An 18,496-nucleotide genomic window follows, 5' to 3' on the forward strand; every position below is an offset into this window, starting at 1 on the left:
TACAGTGTTCCGTACTGATTTATGCCTTCACCTCCAGAATGAAAAAAAAAAAGTTTTATTTGTTTTTAGTCAGACAAATCCAGAGTGAGGGCTCTGTTCTCTCACCAGCCCAATGATCCTCCATATCAGCTGTTGTTTGTGTCCTCAAACACGCAGAAAAGGCTTAACACTGAATTTATGAATCAGAGTTGAGTCTTAACCCATTTGTGTTACTTATTGTAAGAGGTGGGATTATAATCTATGTTTTGATGCATCAAGAATTTAAAAATGTCATGACTCAAGTATTATTTAATTTCAGCAACATCATGTTGAAAAACAAAAAGCAGAACTGTGGAAGTGCAGCTCCCAGACAATTTGTACACAACAGAGACATGAGAGCAAGATGGCTGACCGAGACATACAAGCAGCCCTTTCTGCAGCATTTCAGCCTCTATGAAGTTAAAGGGAAAACTGATGTTGACAAGAGCCACACTATGCAAGCTGTGTACATGTTTCCGGCAGGAGGAGGGGAGAAAAAAAAAACAACAAAAAAACAAAAGTATTGAGCGAGTGACTTCAAAGTTTCCAACTAACTCTGAAATGGCGAAGTGAAATGCAGCCTCAAATCCTTTACAATAAAAGTTGCAATGGATTTGGTCATTTGTTTTGCTTGTGGGCTTGTGCACGAGTATGTTGCACTCTTTGGATCCACAATAGAAGATGATACTACTTTGAAAACACTAACACAGCTATCCTCCCACTTTACGACAGGAGCAGAAACAAAGTTGCTGAAACACTGAAAAAAGTAGATAAGAGCTCTATCATGTGATACATGGACACCCATTGCCAGTCTTCTGTCACTGTACTCAGAATTTGGACTCATTTTGTTTATTTAGTTCCCAAAATCCTCTTTGAATGAAACTGTTTTATGCTGTTTTTAGATCTCAGACTTTCTGTACTCAAGATTTTGTTTGAAATGTGACTATGGATGTGCCAACAATTGTTTTAGAACCACACTGCAGCCCTCGTAATCAAATCATGATGTGCCTAAAGATTTCCTTCTCTGCTGATTGACCCAATAAAAGTGACAACTGCATGCTAATTGTTGATAAAGTGGTAATGTCTGCGGCATTTTGACTTGGTAACCGAATTATAAACACTAAGTGGCAGAATCACTGCTCAGCAAATGACCACAGACTGTCTGAAAGGCTTAAAAACAAAACTAAACTAAAACAGCAAAGAGCTGCTGAGCATACAGCTACAGATTCAACAGACTCAGCAAGAAGGCATCCAGACATTTTACAAGCTTCATTTGGAAGTTTAAAGTCCGCCACTCCAATTGGAGCAGCAAAAAGTGCACAAGTTCTTATTGGTTTTTAATACATTACTGTCAGAAATGTTTCTTAAAAAGTCAAAATTAAGTAAAAAAACAAAGAAAATTGTGCATTGCAATATGTGCAAATTGAAAAGAGATGCCACTCATTTACCTCCTGTATTTACTTGGATCATCCATATTCTTACAGCAGTTCTTTTTGAAACACATCACACAATCAGCTGGTATTTCACATAAAGAAACTGGGTGTCTCACATTCTTTAACATGAAACAAGGATCATCAGTTCCATAAAGTTCAAGACATTCCCGCAGTGGTGACTTCTGGAGCCTTCAGTCCAAGTAAATACACTCACTGACCCAGAATGGCATCAATTGAATCATTGGAAACTTAAAAAAGTAGGCCATAACTGAAAGAAAGCAACCAAAACATGAACAGATCTAAGATCTAAACAGGGGATTAGTAAATGTTTGTAATGATATGCCAGTTAACCATCATAAAGACCAAGACCCACTGTCTACACCTAATGTGTGAGTATATATATATGTGATATCTGTGTTTTGTGCTTTATGCTATGAGGTCAAAGATAACATAATTTGATGTCATTCCCAGTCTCAACATTTGCGGATGCTGCACAAATTGAAGGACCAGTGGGAACCCTGGTTAGAAAGAGAATGTCAGGTAGTGTTAGAAGAGTCCAAAGCGAATGGGTTAAAAAAAAAAAATTTAAATTAGTAGAAAAATTTTAAAAAAGTAATGGAAACCTAAAAATGCTGGAGGGCCATGTGAAAAAAAAAAAAAATTACACCCAAAGCGGAAAAACAAGAAATTAAAGCTTAAAGGCATGCAAGACAAAGGGAGGTGAAGTGGAAAAATACTTGAAAGAAGCAGACGTACCATTAGTCGGATGCTTTGCAAACGACACAGAAAATCGTTTTACTGCCGGCATAGACAACAACTCTGAGGAAATAAAAAAAATAAAAAAATAAAAAATTCACGAAGTGTTACTATGAACCACAGTAATTTTTAAAATCATGTTTTATATTTCCTGTGCTTTTCTAATGTGCACGCTATAAAAGGGTCAGCCAACACCTACACTAAAAGGTGGTTTAAGAATCAGCACGTTTGTTCTCGTTCATGAAGAAACTGAGGTTTTAGTTTAAACAGAAAAAACTTGATGCTTGAAGATGCATAAATATGTGTGCAGCCAACACATCAGTGGAACAACTTCAGGTGATAAAGTGAAATTAAATGATTTGAACTTAAAAAATACAAACCAAAAAAGGGTATACCTTCAAAAAAACGGCCCGATAATCTTCATTATGCTTTCCCTTTTTTACCACATCAAGTCAAACAATGATCAACTACACAGTCGTCCCAGTAAATTCTGACTCTGTTGTATACAAAGACAACAATGAAAAATGCAGACTGGTGATCCTTACTAGGACTAAGAATCTACAGCATGGAGAAATGAATGAACCCACCACTTTAAGAACATGCTTTTGGACATCACGATGGGGGAGCTCTGACTGAATCAAAAGCAGAATGGTTCCTTTCATTCCTGAAAACGAGGCGTAACAAGATGGATGACAAAGACCAACAATGAGTCTACATGTGAGACGAGGAGGATGGAGGCTGAGTAGAAACAGTCTGCGTGGTACCAGACTGACACCTACTGGACAAAAAACAGACATCTGCGTCAACTCCACAATCATCACGGAGCACGGAGGCCATATTTTGTTGCATCACTAACTTCTGATTTTAATCTGGACTCTTTCTATTTTCTACTCTCATACAATATTATTAGAAATAGTTTGATGGATACAATCACAGATGCAGCCCAAACATCCAGACAGAGGGCTGAACACTGAATTATTATAAAGCTGCATGCGGTTTGAAATCAGCAGCCAACTTGACTTTAAATGTAGGGCTGGGCAGAATGTCAACTTTTAAATTAATTGTACATCAATATTTTTCAATGAAATATACATTTTGACAAAAAAACATGCACTAATACAGTCTGATGTTACATAAGCGATTGTCTCCCAGTTTGAAAAAATAAATAATAAAACCCCTAAAATGAACACAATCTTTGTTCTTGTGAGCATCACAGTAAGTTAATTTTTTTTTATGTTGTTGGTAACTTAATGACTTTTCTTAAAATAAAAAAAAAAAAATAAAAAAACCCAACAACTTAAGAAAAAGGGTTGGAAATGCTTATAGGACAGTTAAGCTATTCTGGCATAAAAACTAAACATCTAAAAGGACTAACTGTGAGTCGTTCAGAAGTCTTTACCTAAACAGTAAGAAATGTTTAAAATGTAAAGTGGATGGATCTTATGAAACTCAACTGGGAATGGTTCTGGACGGGTCAGTACTAAAACGAGACAAACTCGGACAAAACGTGCTGCTAATAGTTCTTACAGAAGCTGAAATAAGTCCAACACTCCACTAATGAAGATTTTTGCTGATGTGACACAACGTTGGACTAAAATGTGTGTATTTGTTCTGTAGATTTTCTATAAATGTAGTGAATTCACACAAAAATTGTTTTGTGCCAGAGAGCAGCCCCAGGAAAGACAAATACAACCTTCTGCAACTTTGATGACTTTGTAACATCGGATTGAGGCATTTACCCATCATCCTTATTGATCCGACAGGCAAATCAGTTTCTCGCTACAACAGTTTTAAACAATAAAAGCCTAATCTTCATTTCTCAGCAGATGATGGAAATGGCAGCATGACAGCTTAGTGGTTAGCAACGTTGCCTCAAGCAAGAAGGTCCTGGGTTCAAACTGTGGTTTGGACCTGGGATCTTTCTGTGTGGAGTTTGCATGTTCTTCTCATGTTTGCCTGGGTTTTCTTTGGGCACTCCAGTTTCCTCCCACAGTCTAAAAACATGCATGCTAGGCTGCATTCAGGCCCAGGCCTCCCTTTAAAATAAGTGATTTACTTGGTTAAATAAATAACTGAAAAATGCAGCAGAATGTCACAAAAGATGCCAAGTTTCTTAGGAAAGGTTTACAGCCTCAAGCTCATAACTGCAAATAACCTCCTGAGACCGAAGCTTTTGATTTCCCCTTAGCTATTTGGATTAGTTTTGTTTTGTTTTTGTTTTTTTCAATAATTTGTAAATTAACAAAAGCAAAGCAATTTTTAAAAAAAACTTAAAAATAAAACTGTTCAAAAATCCTAAATTAAAGCCAGCGCCCTGAATAAGGACAACAGGACTGAGTTGAACAGAATACAGTGTATGGCGGAGGAAGGTCAGTGAGGACATCTGAGGACATTTGAGGACATCTGAGGACACAGGTCTCAGGGGGACAAACTGTTAGATGCTAATTTATCAGCTAAATATTGAACTTGATCCAAAGGCTGTCTGATTTTGTGAATCTTATCACTGATATGTTCTATAGCAGAACAATTGTGTTTCTGAATAATGACATGCATTTGTGCACTTTACTTTAGTCTGCTGATCTCAGATCTGTTTGGCTGTGGTGTTATATCCCACAGCGTGTCTTCATTTCCATGTTTTGACCATAGTGCCGTCAGAAGCTGCAGCAGGAAATGACCAGCTGAGAGTTGTGAGGTTTAGCTGTAGCAAAGGTGACATCAGTGCATAGATACAGATTTACTGCAAAGATTAGTGGACACCACAACAGAAAACAGGAAACTATCATAGAGATATGAGGGTGGGTCCAAACCATTCTTAGTCCTTTTACCAGATCAGTCAAACAACAAATGCCCTGTTCGAGTCAAGTGATGAGCGTAAATCATGATGCTAATACAAACACAACTAGGCTGCACATTTCCCCTTTTGAAATTCTTCAGTTTTTTCAGACTTAAATTTTCAAACCTTTTTGGTCGGTTTTTGAGCTATTTTGAAATTAAAATTTACTGAAATTTATAGTTTAAACAACAATGCTACTTTATTAATTTAAAAACATATTATGATGCATCTTGGGAGAGTAAACATCAACAGGAAGTTATGTTTTTCTTAAATTTTGCTCTGTTTCTTTTCTGCTTTTGAGAATGTGACATTTTTTGTCTGACCAAAATAGTTTTTTTAAATCAGGATCAAATTCCTTTCACCCCCAAATGCAAATCTATTCTAGTCTTTTCCCCCCCTCATTTATTAAAATGAATATGTATATATCCTGAATATGTTTATCTACTAAACAGTTAGTCATTTTTAAAAAAGCAGTTTTTTAAAATTAAATTATAAATTGCATAAAGTATCGCAAAGCAAAGACACATTGATTTAAGTCATCTTAAGCTGGCAACTCGAGTTGTAAATGAACCAAAAGTGGACACCGTGGTTCTTAGTTAATCTATAAGAAAATACCCAACTCATTTGAGCCAGTTTTAAAAATATAGGTTTTCATTATTTAGAAAATGCAAGTCATGAAGTCGGGAAGAAGTCGCCATTTTCTTTTGTTTTTTTAAACTTGTGCAGACCTGGAAAAATTTGTAGTGCTAAAAACCTACTTAAATGGAAGATTAGGGCTGAAGAATTTGCCCAATATGTTGCCTGTGTGACAGGCTGGCAATATCATATATGTTTTTAATAAACCTTGACTGTTCAAACCCATTTTTGACTTTTAATGTAATGGCTAATATTATCAACAGTGACCTCTCTATTAAAGAATCTGGCTTGTCTTCACTTTTAATTGGCTGATAAAACTAAAAATAAACAAGAAATCTTCAATATACATGCTCTGTAGAGTATACTTTCACTATAAAGAATAAATAAACAAACGCTAACTTTGGTCATGACTGTTTTTATGTATTTAAATGTCAGGTGTTAATGTTTTGGTTACATCAGTTATTTATTTGTTCATTCTCTCATATCAAAAGTTGGAAGTTAAAACCTAGTTTTTCTCAACTAAAATGACATTTTTGCTACTAAAAAGGCAGTCAAGTCCTTAAAATGTACCCTAACAGAGAATACATGTAAAAAAAAAATACTGAGATATCATTTTCAACCATATGGCCCAGCCCTACTTTAGTTTACACTTCTGAGGTTCAATTGAACACCTGACAGTCAGCAACACGTAGTCAACAAATGGTTTGAGCAAAAGAAAAAGTAAACAGGTCATGAGATTTATGAGTTGAAGCATACTGATGCAGATTTGAAGCTGGTTCACACATGCAGTGTAGACACACACTGAGAGCATTTCAGGATGAATGAACACATTCCTGCTGACTCCTCAGCCTAAATTTTGATCAAAAACTGTACTCTGACATGTCTACAAACAAAAAGTAAGATCTCCACTGAGTAGTCTACGGAGCAGCTTCAAAAAGGATGCGACAGAAAGCAAATGTTTATGTAACTCAAAAAGACGCCACAAGTAAACTTCACATTTTAACAAACTTGGGTTATTAGATACAACCCCTGGGAAAATATATGAAATCACCACACTTAGAAGATGTTCTTTCAACTGTTTCATTTTGTATGCGTGTGTGTGTGTATGTATATATAGATAAATATATAAAAATCACAGAAAACTAATTTTTCAAAATTCCAAACCTTCTGGCATTAAGAAACAATGACAAAAAGGAAAAAAAGATAAGAATTGTTGTAGTCAGTCATAGTTGCGTTTTTAAGACCAAGTAGAGGAAAGATTTATGGATCACTCTGTAATTTGAAGTGCTAAAATAAACACCTGTGTCCAATTAAATCTACTAATTAGTCTTTCAATAAAAAAAACTCACATCTTGGAGAGCTGTTAAACAAAGAGGACTGACATGAATTATGGCTCCGACACCAGAGATGTCAGCTTAAACAAAAGAGAGGATTATGAAACGTCTTCAAGAAGATAAATCATCACTGAATGTTGTAAAAGATGTTGGTTGTTCCCACTCAGCTGTGTCTTAAATCTGGACCAAGTCTAAACAAACTGGGAATGTTGTAAAAGGGAAACATACCAGTAGACCAAGAAAGAATCAAAAAGTGAAGATAGAACAAAGAACATTTACAACAAAACAAATGAAAAACAAGTGGGAGGAAACTGGAGTCAATGTCTAACTGAACTGTAAGAAATCACCTAAAAGAAAAGTGATTTATACGCAGTAAAGACAAACAAATGCCATCACTGACACCCAAACAGAAATTTATGAAGATGTCTGCCTGAAGAAAACATGTAAATTTCCACAGTCAATGATGATTTGGGGCTGCATGTCAGATACAGACACAGGGAAGATGGTAGACATTTGATCTTCTATAAATACCAGTCTACTTTGTAGTTTTGGACACTTTTCTTCCTCCATCAGTTGAAAGGATGTTTGGTGATGAGGACTCCATTTTTCAAGATGATAAAGCATCTTGCCATCGGGCAAAGGACTAGAAAACTTTCCTTCAAAAAGACATGATGCTAAAGGCGCAGCCTGCAAATAGTCTGGATCTGAATCCAGGTGAAAATCTCTGGTGGAAATTGATAAAAATGATTAATGACAAGACTCCAACCTGCAAAGCTGATCTGACAACAGCAATAAGAGACAGAATGATGACCGACTACAACATTTTTATTTTATTGTTTCTTAATGCCACAAAGATGGAATTTTGAGAAATTATAGTTTTGTATCATGTTTGTGATTTATTTTTTAAATACACAATTAAACAATTGAAAGAACATCCTCCAAGAGAGGCGATTCCATATATTTTGCCATGGGGTAATATAATGAAAGCACAGTTGTGTCTGCAGTCGTTGACGTATGAAATCCAAATATTGTGTACAGACTTTTTAACTCAACCCAAGGCAGACTGTACTCAACCTGCTAAAGAAACAAACAAAACTGAAGTGATGTGAGGGGAAAAAAAAGTGAAGAAAAAAATGTAAATTTAGTGACTACAATGACAGTGAACTTAAAAATGGAAATGCTTCTAAAAATATGAAAAACTACAATTTACAGGTATTGGTACAATGATACTTGTCTCAGTACATACTGGGAATTTCACATGCCGTCTTTTACTTTGAATCCTAAACCTCCCTATTCATCTTGAATTAAAAGAGTTAAATGCAGTGTGTCCCTTACTTTCCTCAGAGGCAGTGTGTGTGGCTGATCTACTGCTATCTTGTGCAGGTTTGTGAAGGAGCGTGGCGATCTAAGACACGTACCGTCTTTGTAGGACAGACTGCCGGTGGAGAATTTTTTGCGGTGTACGCGAGCGTAGTCCTGCAGGTTAGGCGCGCTAGAAGAGCCACCTAGGACAGTGGTGCTGAAGAGCCCGGCACACTGAGAGCCTGCGAGGGGTGCGGGGGAGGGTTAGAGACCGCCACATGACATGCTGTTACTTAAAACAGCTCACCAGCAAGAGGCAGAGAAGAAGAGAGGAAAGAAGAGAGACACAAGCAGAAACAACTCAAAAGAACATGCAACTTCAACCAGCTTCTGTCACCCTCTTACTTCCTTCAAAGAGGGGGAGGATTTTATGCATGGTGACATCATAAAAACTCATCTGGTCCACACTAGCTCATACGATTAGGTAAAACTAACCTCAAAGAAATAACACATCATTTTAAACTGTGTCATTTATTTAACAAAAACAAAGCCAAAATGCAGAAAAAGTGTGTTAAAAACTAAGTTTCCCTCATGATCCAGCAGCTTGTAGAACCTCCTTCAGCAGCAAGAACCCTCAGTAATGGTTTGCTGTAGGACTTAATCGGTCTCTCACATGGTTGAAGAAGAATTTTGGACCACTTTTTTTTTCCAGCATTGCTTTAGTTCGTTAAGATTTAGAGACAGTTTCTGCATAGCTTTCTTAAAGTCCCACCACAGCTTTTCAATCAGGTTGAGGTTCTGGACTTTGACTGGACCATTGCAACACCTTGGACCCAGTTTAGTCCAAGCTTCAGCTGTTGGACAGATGTCCTCACATTTGACTCTAGAATACTTTGGTCTACAGAAGAGTTCATGTTGGACTGTGCAACGATGAGGTGCCCAGGTCCTGTAACTTCAAAACAAGTCCAAATCATCAGCCTCTGCCACTCTGCTGACAGCTGAGGAGGTGTTTGTGCTGACATGTTGCGTTTTGTGCAACTGTGCAGCTGTGCATTATTGGTAAACATCTCTACTCTGCTATCATCTGTCCAAAGGACATTATTCTAGAAGACTTGTGGTCTTGTGAAGCATTGCAAACACAGGTCGTGCTGCCATGTTCTTTGAAGAGAGAAGAGGCTTTCTCCTCCTTTCTCTAACCCTCCAAACAAGTCACACATGTTCAGTCATTTTTTACTTTTTCAAATTGTTCTGTCATGAATTTTATCTTTTAACCTGTTAACTGAGGCCTGTAGAGTCTGAGATGGAGCTCTTTCCCTCACGTAATCATGGTGGTGGGGTTTTAAGCACCAATGAATGACAACTAAACATATTAGAAAAATCCTATAGAAGCTGTAATGAACTTTGTTTTTCACACCCCTCTCTTTTGTTTTAGTTAGATAAATAATGGCACAGTGTAATGTGTTATGTTTTTGTTCATATGAAGTTGTATTTACTCAATTTTAAGACCTGATGACTTTATTATGTCCCGTTTCATAAAACCTTAGGTTTTAAAAAAAGCTGTATTTTGTTGGCTGTAATTATTGAAATTACAGTCAGGAAAATGGAAACAAATCCACTCTGATTAATCATCAACATTAGATTAATTAATTAGTACGGCATCCTCATTATTCATTTGCTCGTTGACTTTTTAAGCTCCAGAATTAACATTAACATCCAAGGTAAAAATGGAGAAAAAAAGCATAGGAAAAGACCGCAGTTGAATCTTTTAAAATAAGACGGACGTGGCACGAGTAAAAAAAGCTGACACAAATACCCTAATTATTCATTTAGCCTGCTTTGGACAGCTCAGAACTGAATAATCGACGTAATTCAACGCAAAACAGCATTCAAAATTGAGCTTGTGGTAGATTTGTTTTCCTATAGTGGAGGATGGAAAAGATCTGAAGATTAACGTTATTAAAGAGGAGGGACAGAATGGATATGGATAAATCCTCGTAGATCAACACATCAGAACATAGAGGTGTCCCAAATTTTCACCAAGGAGTTTCATCACATTTAGTTCACGTGAATGAACCAGACGTTGTGTCACACTTAAAGTCTTAACGCAAAACAACTGTAGGGTGAAAATGTCTAAAAACAAACAAACAACGGCCTTGTCTCCCAGTTGTATTACTGCAGGTCTGTAGCAGACAAATTCTAATTAAGTTGACAACATTGTTCCCAAAAACAAACAAAATAGAGATATTGAGGTACGTTCTACTTTAAACTTTTGATGAAACTTCACAATTCCGTTTTAAAGCTTGAAGATTTTTCAAATTTACTTACGAACAGGCGAATGCTCACATACAGTAAACGCTTGAGTCCCATGAGGGAAATTACGTTTCCAAGTAGAACATTTCTAGAAAAGCCTTTTCTAACACCATAAAACAGTCCACAGAGAATATGTCCAATAATTAATGACCAAATAAAACCAGCACCCATTCCTACCACTTTGAGCAATATTACAGTTTTCCATACAGATAGTTGCCAGGGTGACAGAGTGTTTTTCACCTACCTAATCCACTTTGTTTCATCTCGGGAGACTGACGTGGGCAGAGTGAAAAAAGGCGATAACTGCCACCTTTGGAAACAGATGTTTCTGACAGGACCTGACGGAGAAACAGACATGCAGGCGTTGTTCAGACAATGTTACTAAACAGACACAATGAAAATACAGGTTGTTTAGGTTGTTTAAAATAGACAAAATGTCTGAACAAGCAATGAGCAAAAAACAAAGAAACTCTCAGTCCTCAAAACAGACTGGTTATGCTCAAAGGAAAGCAGAAATATGTGATTTTGGTGTTCACAATGTAGTACATACTCCAAAGGAAGCATTGAAATATGACTGTTTCTTCCAGCGCAGTCTGAGAGTCTCACCTCCATCGATCCAGTCTTATGATTGCGAATGAGCGGCGACCTCCTCTGAATGGTGATTGGCTCCGAAACCGGAACGGCGCGATCAGTTTCATCTTGTGAAAGGTCCTCCAAGCTGGCAAGGTCAGCCTTTTTCTGGCCGTTCTGAGTAGGATGAGAGCGATAGCCGAAGTCACAGGCAGCTTTTTTTACAGGACAAAATCGTTTAGGAACAAATGTCTGCATGAAATTTTACTTGTCGCAACACCTCCGCTGAGGCGGGCCTGAAGCCAAACCCAGTTGGGGCGTTCTCCTCCTCTTCAACGTTTTTCACACCTGGACTGAAGTGGAGCTCTACGTGGAAACGTTCCTCCGAGGAGATGTCCTTAAAACAAACAATGATTGATATATAGTTTGACACACCGATTAGATGATTCCAAAATTCAATTGCACCATGACATTTAAATTTTTTTGGGGGGGGGTAACAATTTTTTTTATATTAAAAAGCATCTGTACAAAGGATCTCTGTTGAGAAAGCCTGTCTGGATCTTGATGTTAATAAAACTGCAACTTAAATTACAAACTGAAGAATTTTACATAAAGTAATGCAAAAACTGTAATCCAAAACATGAAACATGTTGAATAATTCCCCAAATTAACAGGCAATCAGATGTTACTAGACCTTACAACATGATGAACACTTAAACCAACAAGAACACACTTTATTGTTGTCCTCGTACAGCATGATGACAATCTGCGTCATGTAGTTGAGTTCAGACACCGCACTGAGGTAATCCATGGCTCGCTTCCACTGCTGGTCTTTCTCTTCCTGTTGCAAATGGTCCCAAACAGAAAAAAAAACATCTTATCTTCATCTATAAACCTTATCAAACTCTCAAAAGCTCTGCAGCATTATTGTGTGCTCACATCAAGCAGGCCTCCGTATCTGAAAATGCTGAGAAGGGAGTGGACATGGCTCTCGCTGGTGAAATACAACCGTGTTCTGACATGACGGCCTGGTGACAGCACACCACGAGAGTACCTGTAAACAAGACAAACCCAAAACATCCCACTCAAAACAAAATACAGAGTCTGCAACAAAACTGACTTGTTATTGGGCGATTTTCAAAATATTCACAGTTGAGTTAAAAATGGTGAATTTGAAAAATTAATACAACTGTCAAGACCATCTTTTACACCAGAATCTGATAGTGACATGCCATGTAGTTTCCTAACTGTGCTTTTACAGTAGCAATGCTTTTTTCGACAAAACATCTACTGCCCACCCCAAAAACGAGAACAAAACAAGAACATCTCATGATTACGGTAATTACATTTTCTTTCATAAAAACAGTAAAACTATGTTGTCCGTTTTGTTGTTGTCAGTCTTGTATTCCAGCATATCTTGGTGTTTATTTATCTGACACCTGATGAGCACATTCGTGAAGTACTGTTGCATTTAAGTAGTGTGTGAAATGTTACCTTCTCTACATCAAGATGACTAGTTCACTAAGCTTGTAATAATAACAAATGTACTCAACACATTTTCACTCACAGAGGATGCAGTTTGTTGACAAACTCGTCTCCATGGGTCCTCTGCAGGTCAAGCTGTATCTTTCTGACCAGTGGGAGGCAGTACGCATACGCAATGTCCAGTTTCTCTGCTTTATTTATGCCATATTCCTGCAAAAGCACAAAAAGTACACAATTTCTGATGTGACTGAGAAGTTTTTCTTACAATAAAACTTTATATCTAGAAGTGAACTGTTAAATTATTGCCCTTAGTTTCTGATTTCCATAAAACAGTTCAAGCAAACACCATTTCAGAAATAATAAATAAAAATATTGACAGAAATTTTTTTTTATAAGTATAGAAAGATGCAAAAAACAGACAAAATTAAATTAATTAAAGAACATCCTCTAAGAGTGGTGACTCCATCACTTTTGTCAGAATTAAGCATAAGACAAAAACAATGTTCATTAAAAAGGAGCATTGCGCCTTTTTTTCTCCGCTCACCTGTGGGATGACAATATCAGCCAAAGCTCGAGACAGTCGGAACAGCTCCTCTGTGTCCTGAAGGCCCAGAGAAGCGTTGTGTATAACATCGTACTTCACACAGTCGTAGATGTCAGGGATTTTACTGATGTCGTAGCGGCCAGTCTTCATACGAAAGTCCTTCTCTAGTTTGGACCAGCGCTGCAGCATCAGCTCCAGGGACTCACTGTGGTACAGCTGCAGGTCTGATGAGGCAGAAAATCAGATTTTAACTTTATTTAAAAATAAATGAATGTAAAAGAAACTGATGGACAGCATTAAGGTACTGATAATTGAAGATTTGGTGAAACGTTAAAAAAAAATGTTGATATTATTACAGAATTATAATCATTCTTGAGAATAAAAAACAAACAAAAAAGCCCACTCAAACCAGATTTTCTTTTTTGGGAGGCACCTAAAGAAAAGAAACACCAGTGTATTAGTGAAACGAGCTTTTTCTTACCAGCAGATTTAGGGTCTTCCATTCTTTTGCGGATCTGCGAGGTGAGGCTTTGAACGAGGGCGTAGACCTGGTCACACGTGGCCACTGGGTTCTGGACTGCTTTCATCGAACTTACCAAAGAGACACTAGAGTTCGGCGCCAGCTGTCACAAAAACCACAGACACATGCTAAGGTAAGGAAAAACAAACAAAAAAAAACACATTTTCCACACATCAAAACATTTAAATTCCTATTTTTTTTTCTACTTTAACCTAACACTACAAAAAAACAAAAGAAAACAAAGCTAAAACAGAAACTCCTTCACTACTAATCTTCCTTTCAGTGCAACAGTTACTTTTTTTTCCCTCTCTGCTCCTGGTGGAAGGAGGACATATTTCTTTTCAGAGCCTCTATTTTACATATTTTCCAAAATTTTTAAACCACGGATCTAATCAGCTGGTCTCTCAATGCAATTGATCAAATTTTCTTGATGGGAAGACAGAACTTGGGAGAACTGACTTACCCTGAGGGGACATTTTTGCTGGATACACAATGGATTCCTGGTGGAAATGGAATATTGTTTGTCTGACAATTTTTGTCTTTGGAAGATCTTCGCATATTTGTGTTTTTGATAACAGGATTTCAGCTGTTTGGATTAAGCAGTTACCTGACTTATCGTCAAATTCGTTTGATGGGTTCGGCGGTCAACAATCAAACTGTGTGGTTACGGGAGCTGAATCGCAAGTTGGATTTCAGACTAAATTGTGGTTCTGGAACTCATAATATGCTTTACATCTTGAAGGAAGTTGTTTCACTCGAATCAGGAAGAATGGACCTGGAATTTGGCTGTTTGGATTCGCCATTGAGAAGTATCAGCAAGACTTTCAAGGCAGACAGAAAACAAGTCTGCCTGAACCAAAACAATTACTGTTTGTGAATTTGGCTTCCCTAGGCTGACCTTGGTCAGCTATCTTCAAATTCTCCCCGGATTTTATGTAAACAAGATGCTCTGTCCTCTCTGTCTAAGGACATCTGTGGATCTGCTTTGGGCTGGCTGATAAACATTCAATCATATTATCAAAGACAATGGCCTCTGTGACGTGATTCATGGACTTATCTGCAAACACACACGCACACACACAGACACACACGCACTCATACAACAAGCACAACATTGTCTTCCACCGCCTCTACAGACACGCACTTTCCGCTGTTTCTGAGTCATCTCTGTTATCCTGCTCCCTCCTTCACTATCTTAGTATCTTAGTAATTCTTATGTTGGCTGTTAGCGAGCCTTGGTACTGTTAGTTAGACTCTTGGTACCTTTAGTTTAGCAGTTTATGTTAGCTTATTTATCTTAGTAATTATTATGTTTGCTGTCTAGCAGGCCTCTGGTACTATTAGTCATGTTGTACCCTTAGCTTAGCATTGTCATGTTTCAGTTTATGTTAGCTTATTTAGCCTTCCTGTACATTTAGTTTAGTTTAGTTTATCTTAGCTCATATTTTGACTGTCTTAGCCTAATTGTGGTTTAGTTCAGCTTTAACTTCATCATGATTTTATTTAAATTATTTTAGCTACTATTCTGACTGTTTTAGCTCATGTTTTAGATATGTTTAGTTTCATGATTTCATTTAGATTATCCTAGATTATACATGATTGATCTATATTTGAGTATTATGTTTCTATGATGTTTGCTGTACCTGCTGTATTTGATTGTACCTGCTGTACTTGATTATGGACCAGATTGTTGTTTCTGTGTTGTAAAGCACTTTGAATCGCCTTGTTGCTGAAAAGTGCTATTTAAATAAATTTCACTTCACTTCACTTCGGGGAACTTCTGTCAAAGATGTCACTTGTATTACACACAGAGTGAGGAAAACCTTTACATACAAATCAAGACAAACAACTACTCATTGAGCTCTTTAGTTTTTCACTCTAATTCAGCCCTAAAAGTATTTCAGAATTTTTTTATACAGCTGAAAAAAAGATGCAACAGCCTTTGGTTGTCTTGTAACTAACAACAGATGAGTTTTCCTCTTGTCACCACTGATCTGACATTAAGGGCTACACAGAAGCAGCTAATCACCCTGTCATAGTCCTCCTCGAGGAAAACCCGGTCCCTCTGCAGGATTTCATGGAGCCGAGCCTTGACACGGTGCTGACAGCTACTCAGAGAGTCGCTGTCGCTGTCCAGCAGTCCGTTCATGTTGGCACTCTTGACCATCTGTACCAGGATGGGTGTCAGCTCACCCTCCAGAGCCAGCAAACCCTGCTCACACAGACACACACACAGGGAGGAAAACAGCTTTAAGGCAGGAGGATGGTCAGGACTTTACTACAACAAATGACTGATCAACTACCATGAGCTCTTTTAATGTAGGGGAATGAAAAACACCCCTTTTAAGGCAATATTACAGGGTTTCCCCCAGTGTATTATAAGCCTGGCGGGTCAGGCTAAGCTCCGCTTGTTTATTATAAATGCGTCATTTTTTATACACGTTTTTTTCAACCCCCCAAAACCGCTGCCTTTATCTACCTCACCGTGCGAGGGTACGCATGCCAACTGTGACGCAATTGCGCTGTCCCAGCCCCTGCTCGAAGGTCCCGCGTGGTGTCGTGTCATGCACCTTTTTTAACTTCGCTCAGGTCCACGCGCTGTGCGCGGAGCCCTGCGGGACTCCAATGAGCCCTGCGGGACTCCAATGAGCCCTGCGGGACTCCAATGAGCCCTGAGGCCGAGCCTCCTAAAGCTACCGCTGGAGTTAGCACGTCGTTGGAGCCGCAGAAATAAACATAATGAGCGGGTTTAACCAAAAATGGTCAGTTGAGCTAAAATTCAGCGGGTGGCTTTACAAGACCAAATATGGTAAGCATGTTTGGACTTAGTGAAAATATTATCCATGTTTTCCAGTAAAATGATGCTATTAAATTCAGCATTAGATTAGATGTTTTGTTGTTACATGTAGTGATCCAACATGCAGCCTGTGCCACAAAAAGCACAGTACAGTACAGCATCTGTCTGTTTTTCAGAGTTTTCTGTTGTTATTCATTGGTCTTGACGTGAGACGTGTGATGGTGCTTTGTTTGCACTTTTCATTTATGCTAATTTAATTTATTTGTAAATGTGACTTAAATTAGGATTCAAGTTAGGTGCAAACAACTTGTATTATTTTAATTTTATTTTTGTTTAAAAAAAGTATTTCAAAAGTGCCTTTTTGTAAAACTGTAGTTGTGTAAATATTTGGCACAAATATCTTACAATTTCACATAATAATTAGCCATATTTTCAACTTTCCTGTCAACTTTAATCTTTTTGCTTTTACTAAATCACGGCCGGCCGGCGAATGGCCACCTACCACTGGGCTTAGCCTCTTTTCTGGGGGAAACCCTGTACTATATTAATAAAGTTCAAATTCGTATGTGAAAAAGTATAAAAATATTTTTGTCAAGCATTTATTCAGCTTGTTTAAATACTTTTGTATCAGTATCTTTGACCTGGGTCTGAAATGCAAAATATGGATGTATTTTAATGAATAAAACAAAAATGACAGGACAAAACAAAAAAATACCTTTGTGCATTTATTCTCAATTACAATAAAATAAAAATTTATCTAAAAAGGTAGGGGTGACAACTATTTATTTTTTCGTTTGTATTTTTTATGTAGTATCCAAACTTTCTCCGATTTATTCTATTTTAGCTCATGTAATCTTGTTGACAGTGGCTGCAACTTTTACATTGAATTATTATGATGAATTAAAAACCATCTATCCATTTTTGACAAACAAAAACAAATTCTGACTGCTTCTATTTGGAGTGTCACTCTTCAGGGCTCTACCTAAAGGTGGCATCCTACTGAGCTGTGGCTCTATGAAGACAAGTTGGAGACTTAAAACTGCAGGAAAACTGTGGGAAAATATGCAAATTTTTTGCTGAAGTCTCACAGACTTTTAAGTGTTTGTGACCAAGTAACCAGCGAGCCATGCATCCACGTTTTGAACAGCCAGGTTTTGAAAATTATGGTCTATTTTTGTGTGCACAGCTCACAAAACTATATTCTTGGTTATTTTGTTGTCCACCTCCACTGACACCATACATGATTTCTGTCAGAGGAGAGCTCCTGTGCAGGAGTCACAACACTCTTAAGATGGGTTGGAGACTCATGCCATGACTCAGTTACTATTTTGAGGGAAACCTGTCGTACACATTTTTTTGAACACGTTCAAAACCCACGCAATAAAACTGCCTCTGCGACTCGTGAGAAATTCAGCACCACCACAGTCACAAGGCTTTCTGGAGATTCTCCCACTGAGAGACCACCTTAAATCATGTGACCAAACATAGCACACAGTAGACAGTAGTACCTTTGCAAAAGCTGCAGCTGTCATCTGGACTCTGCCTTCATCAGACGCATATATCTTCAGGTCATGTCTGTAGGTGCTGTGCAGACGCAGTAACCCACATCCTGGAAATCCAGCGTAGTCTCCTACACACACCACAGTCCAGACAACAGCGCTGATGTAAATAAACACAGACACGGATGCAGCAGAACGCTTAACTGAACATCTGAAACACAGATCTGCTGAAAACCAGAGTGGGTCACTTCATTTGTTTAGGTTTCAGTCTGTGTCATTTTCAACATTTTAACATGTAATAAATGAATCAATTTACCTTTTAAACTATATTTTTGAGTTTTGCTTTCTTGTTTTAATTGTCATTTGAGGGCTGAGTCTGCCATGGTTTTAGATCTGATATCATTTCTTTATTGTGGACACACTTAATGTCTTTGAATTACTGCATTTTAAAACCAGATT

The 18,496-nt window shown here is 37.8% G+C and overlaps 1 protein-coding gene across 25 annotated transcripts in view; it reads right to left on the reverse strand.

The window, feature by feature from the left end:
• Positions 1-18,496, reverse strand: part of ppip5k1a (diphosphoinositol pentakisphosphate kinase 1a) — a 44,103-nt gene that overhangs the window by 10,465 nt on the left and 15,142 nt on the right. For 7 of the 25 annotated variants that reach the window (XM_017438460.3, XM_017438468.3, XM_017438464.3 and 4 more), the window contains 12 exons: positions 18,047-18,168; positions 15,771-15,953; positions 13,703-13,844; positions 13,222-13,445; positions 12,760-12,887; positions 12,132-12,246; positions 11,926-12,033; positions 11,461-11,589; positions 11,229-11,369; positions 10,867-10,960; positions 8,429-8,554; positions 2,208-2,270 (listed from right to left, as the gene is read on the reverse strand). In XM_017438460.3, coding sequence (XP_017293949.1) covers positions 2,208-2,270; positions 8,429-8,554; positions 10,867-10,960; positions 11,229-11,369; positions 11,461-11,589; positions 11,926-12,033; positions 12,132-12,246; positions 12,760-12,887; positions 13,222-13,445; positions 13,703-13,844; positions 15,771-15,953; positions 18,047-18,168 — 1,575 coding nt within the window. Of the gene's footprint in view, positions 1-2,207; positions 2,271-2,335; positions 2,983-8,428; positions 8,555-10,866; positions 10,961-11,228; positions 11,370-11,460; positions 11,590-11,925; positions 12,034-12,131; positions 12,247-12,759; positions 12,888-13,221; positions 13,446-13,702; positions 13,845-15,770; positions 15,954-18,046; positions 18,169-18,496 lie in introns of those variants that run through there. The other 18 variants (XR_005234102.1, XR_005234103.1, XM_037979748.1 and 15 more) reach the window with 8 other exon arrangements.

Source organism: Kryptolebias marmoratus, linkage group LG15 (genome assembly GCF_001649575.2).
Source record: "Kryptolebias marmoratus isolate JLee-2015 linkage group LG15, ASM164957v2, whole genome shotgun sequence".
NCBI lineage: Eukaryota > Metazoa > Chordata > Actinopteri > Cyprinodontiformes > Rivulidae > Kryptolebias > Kryptolebias marmoratus.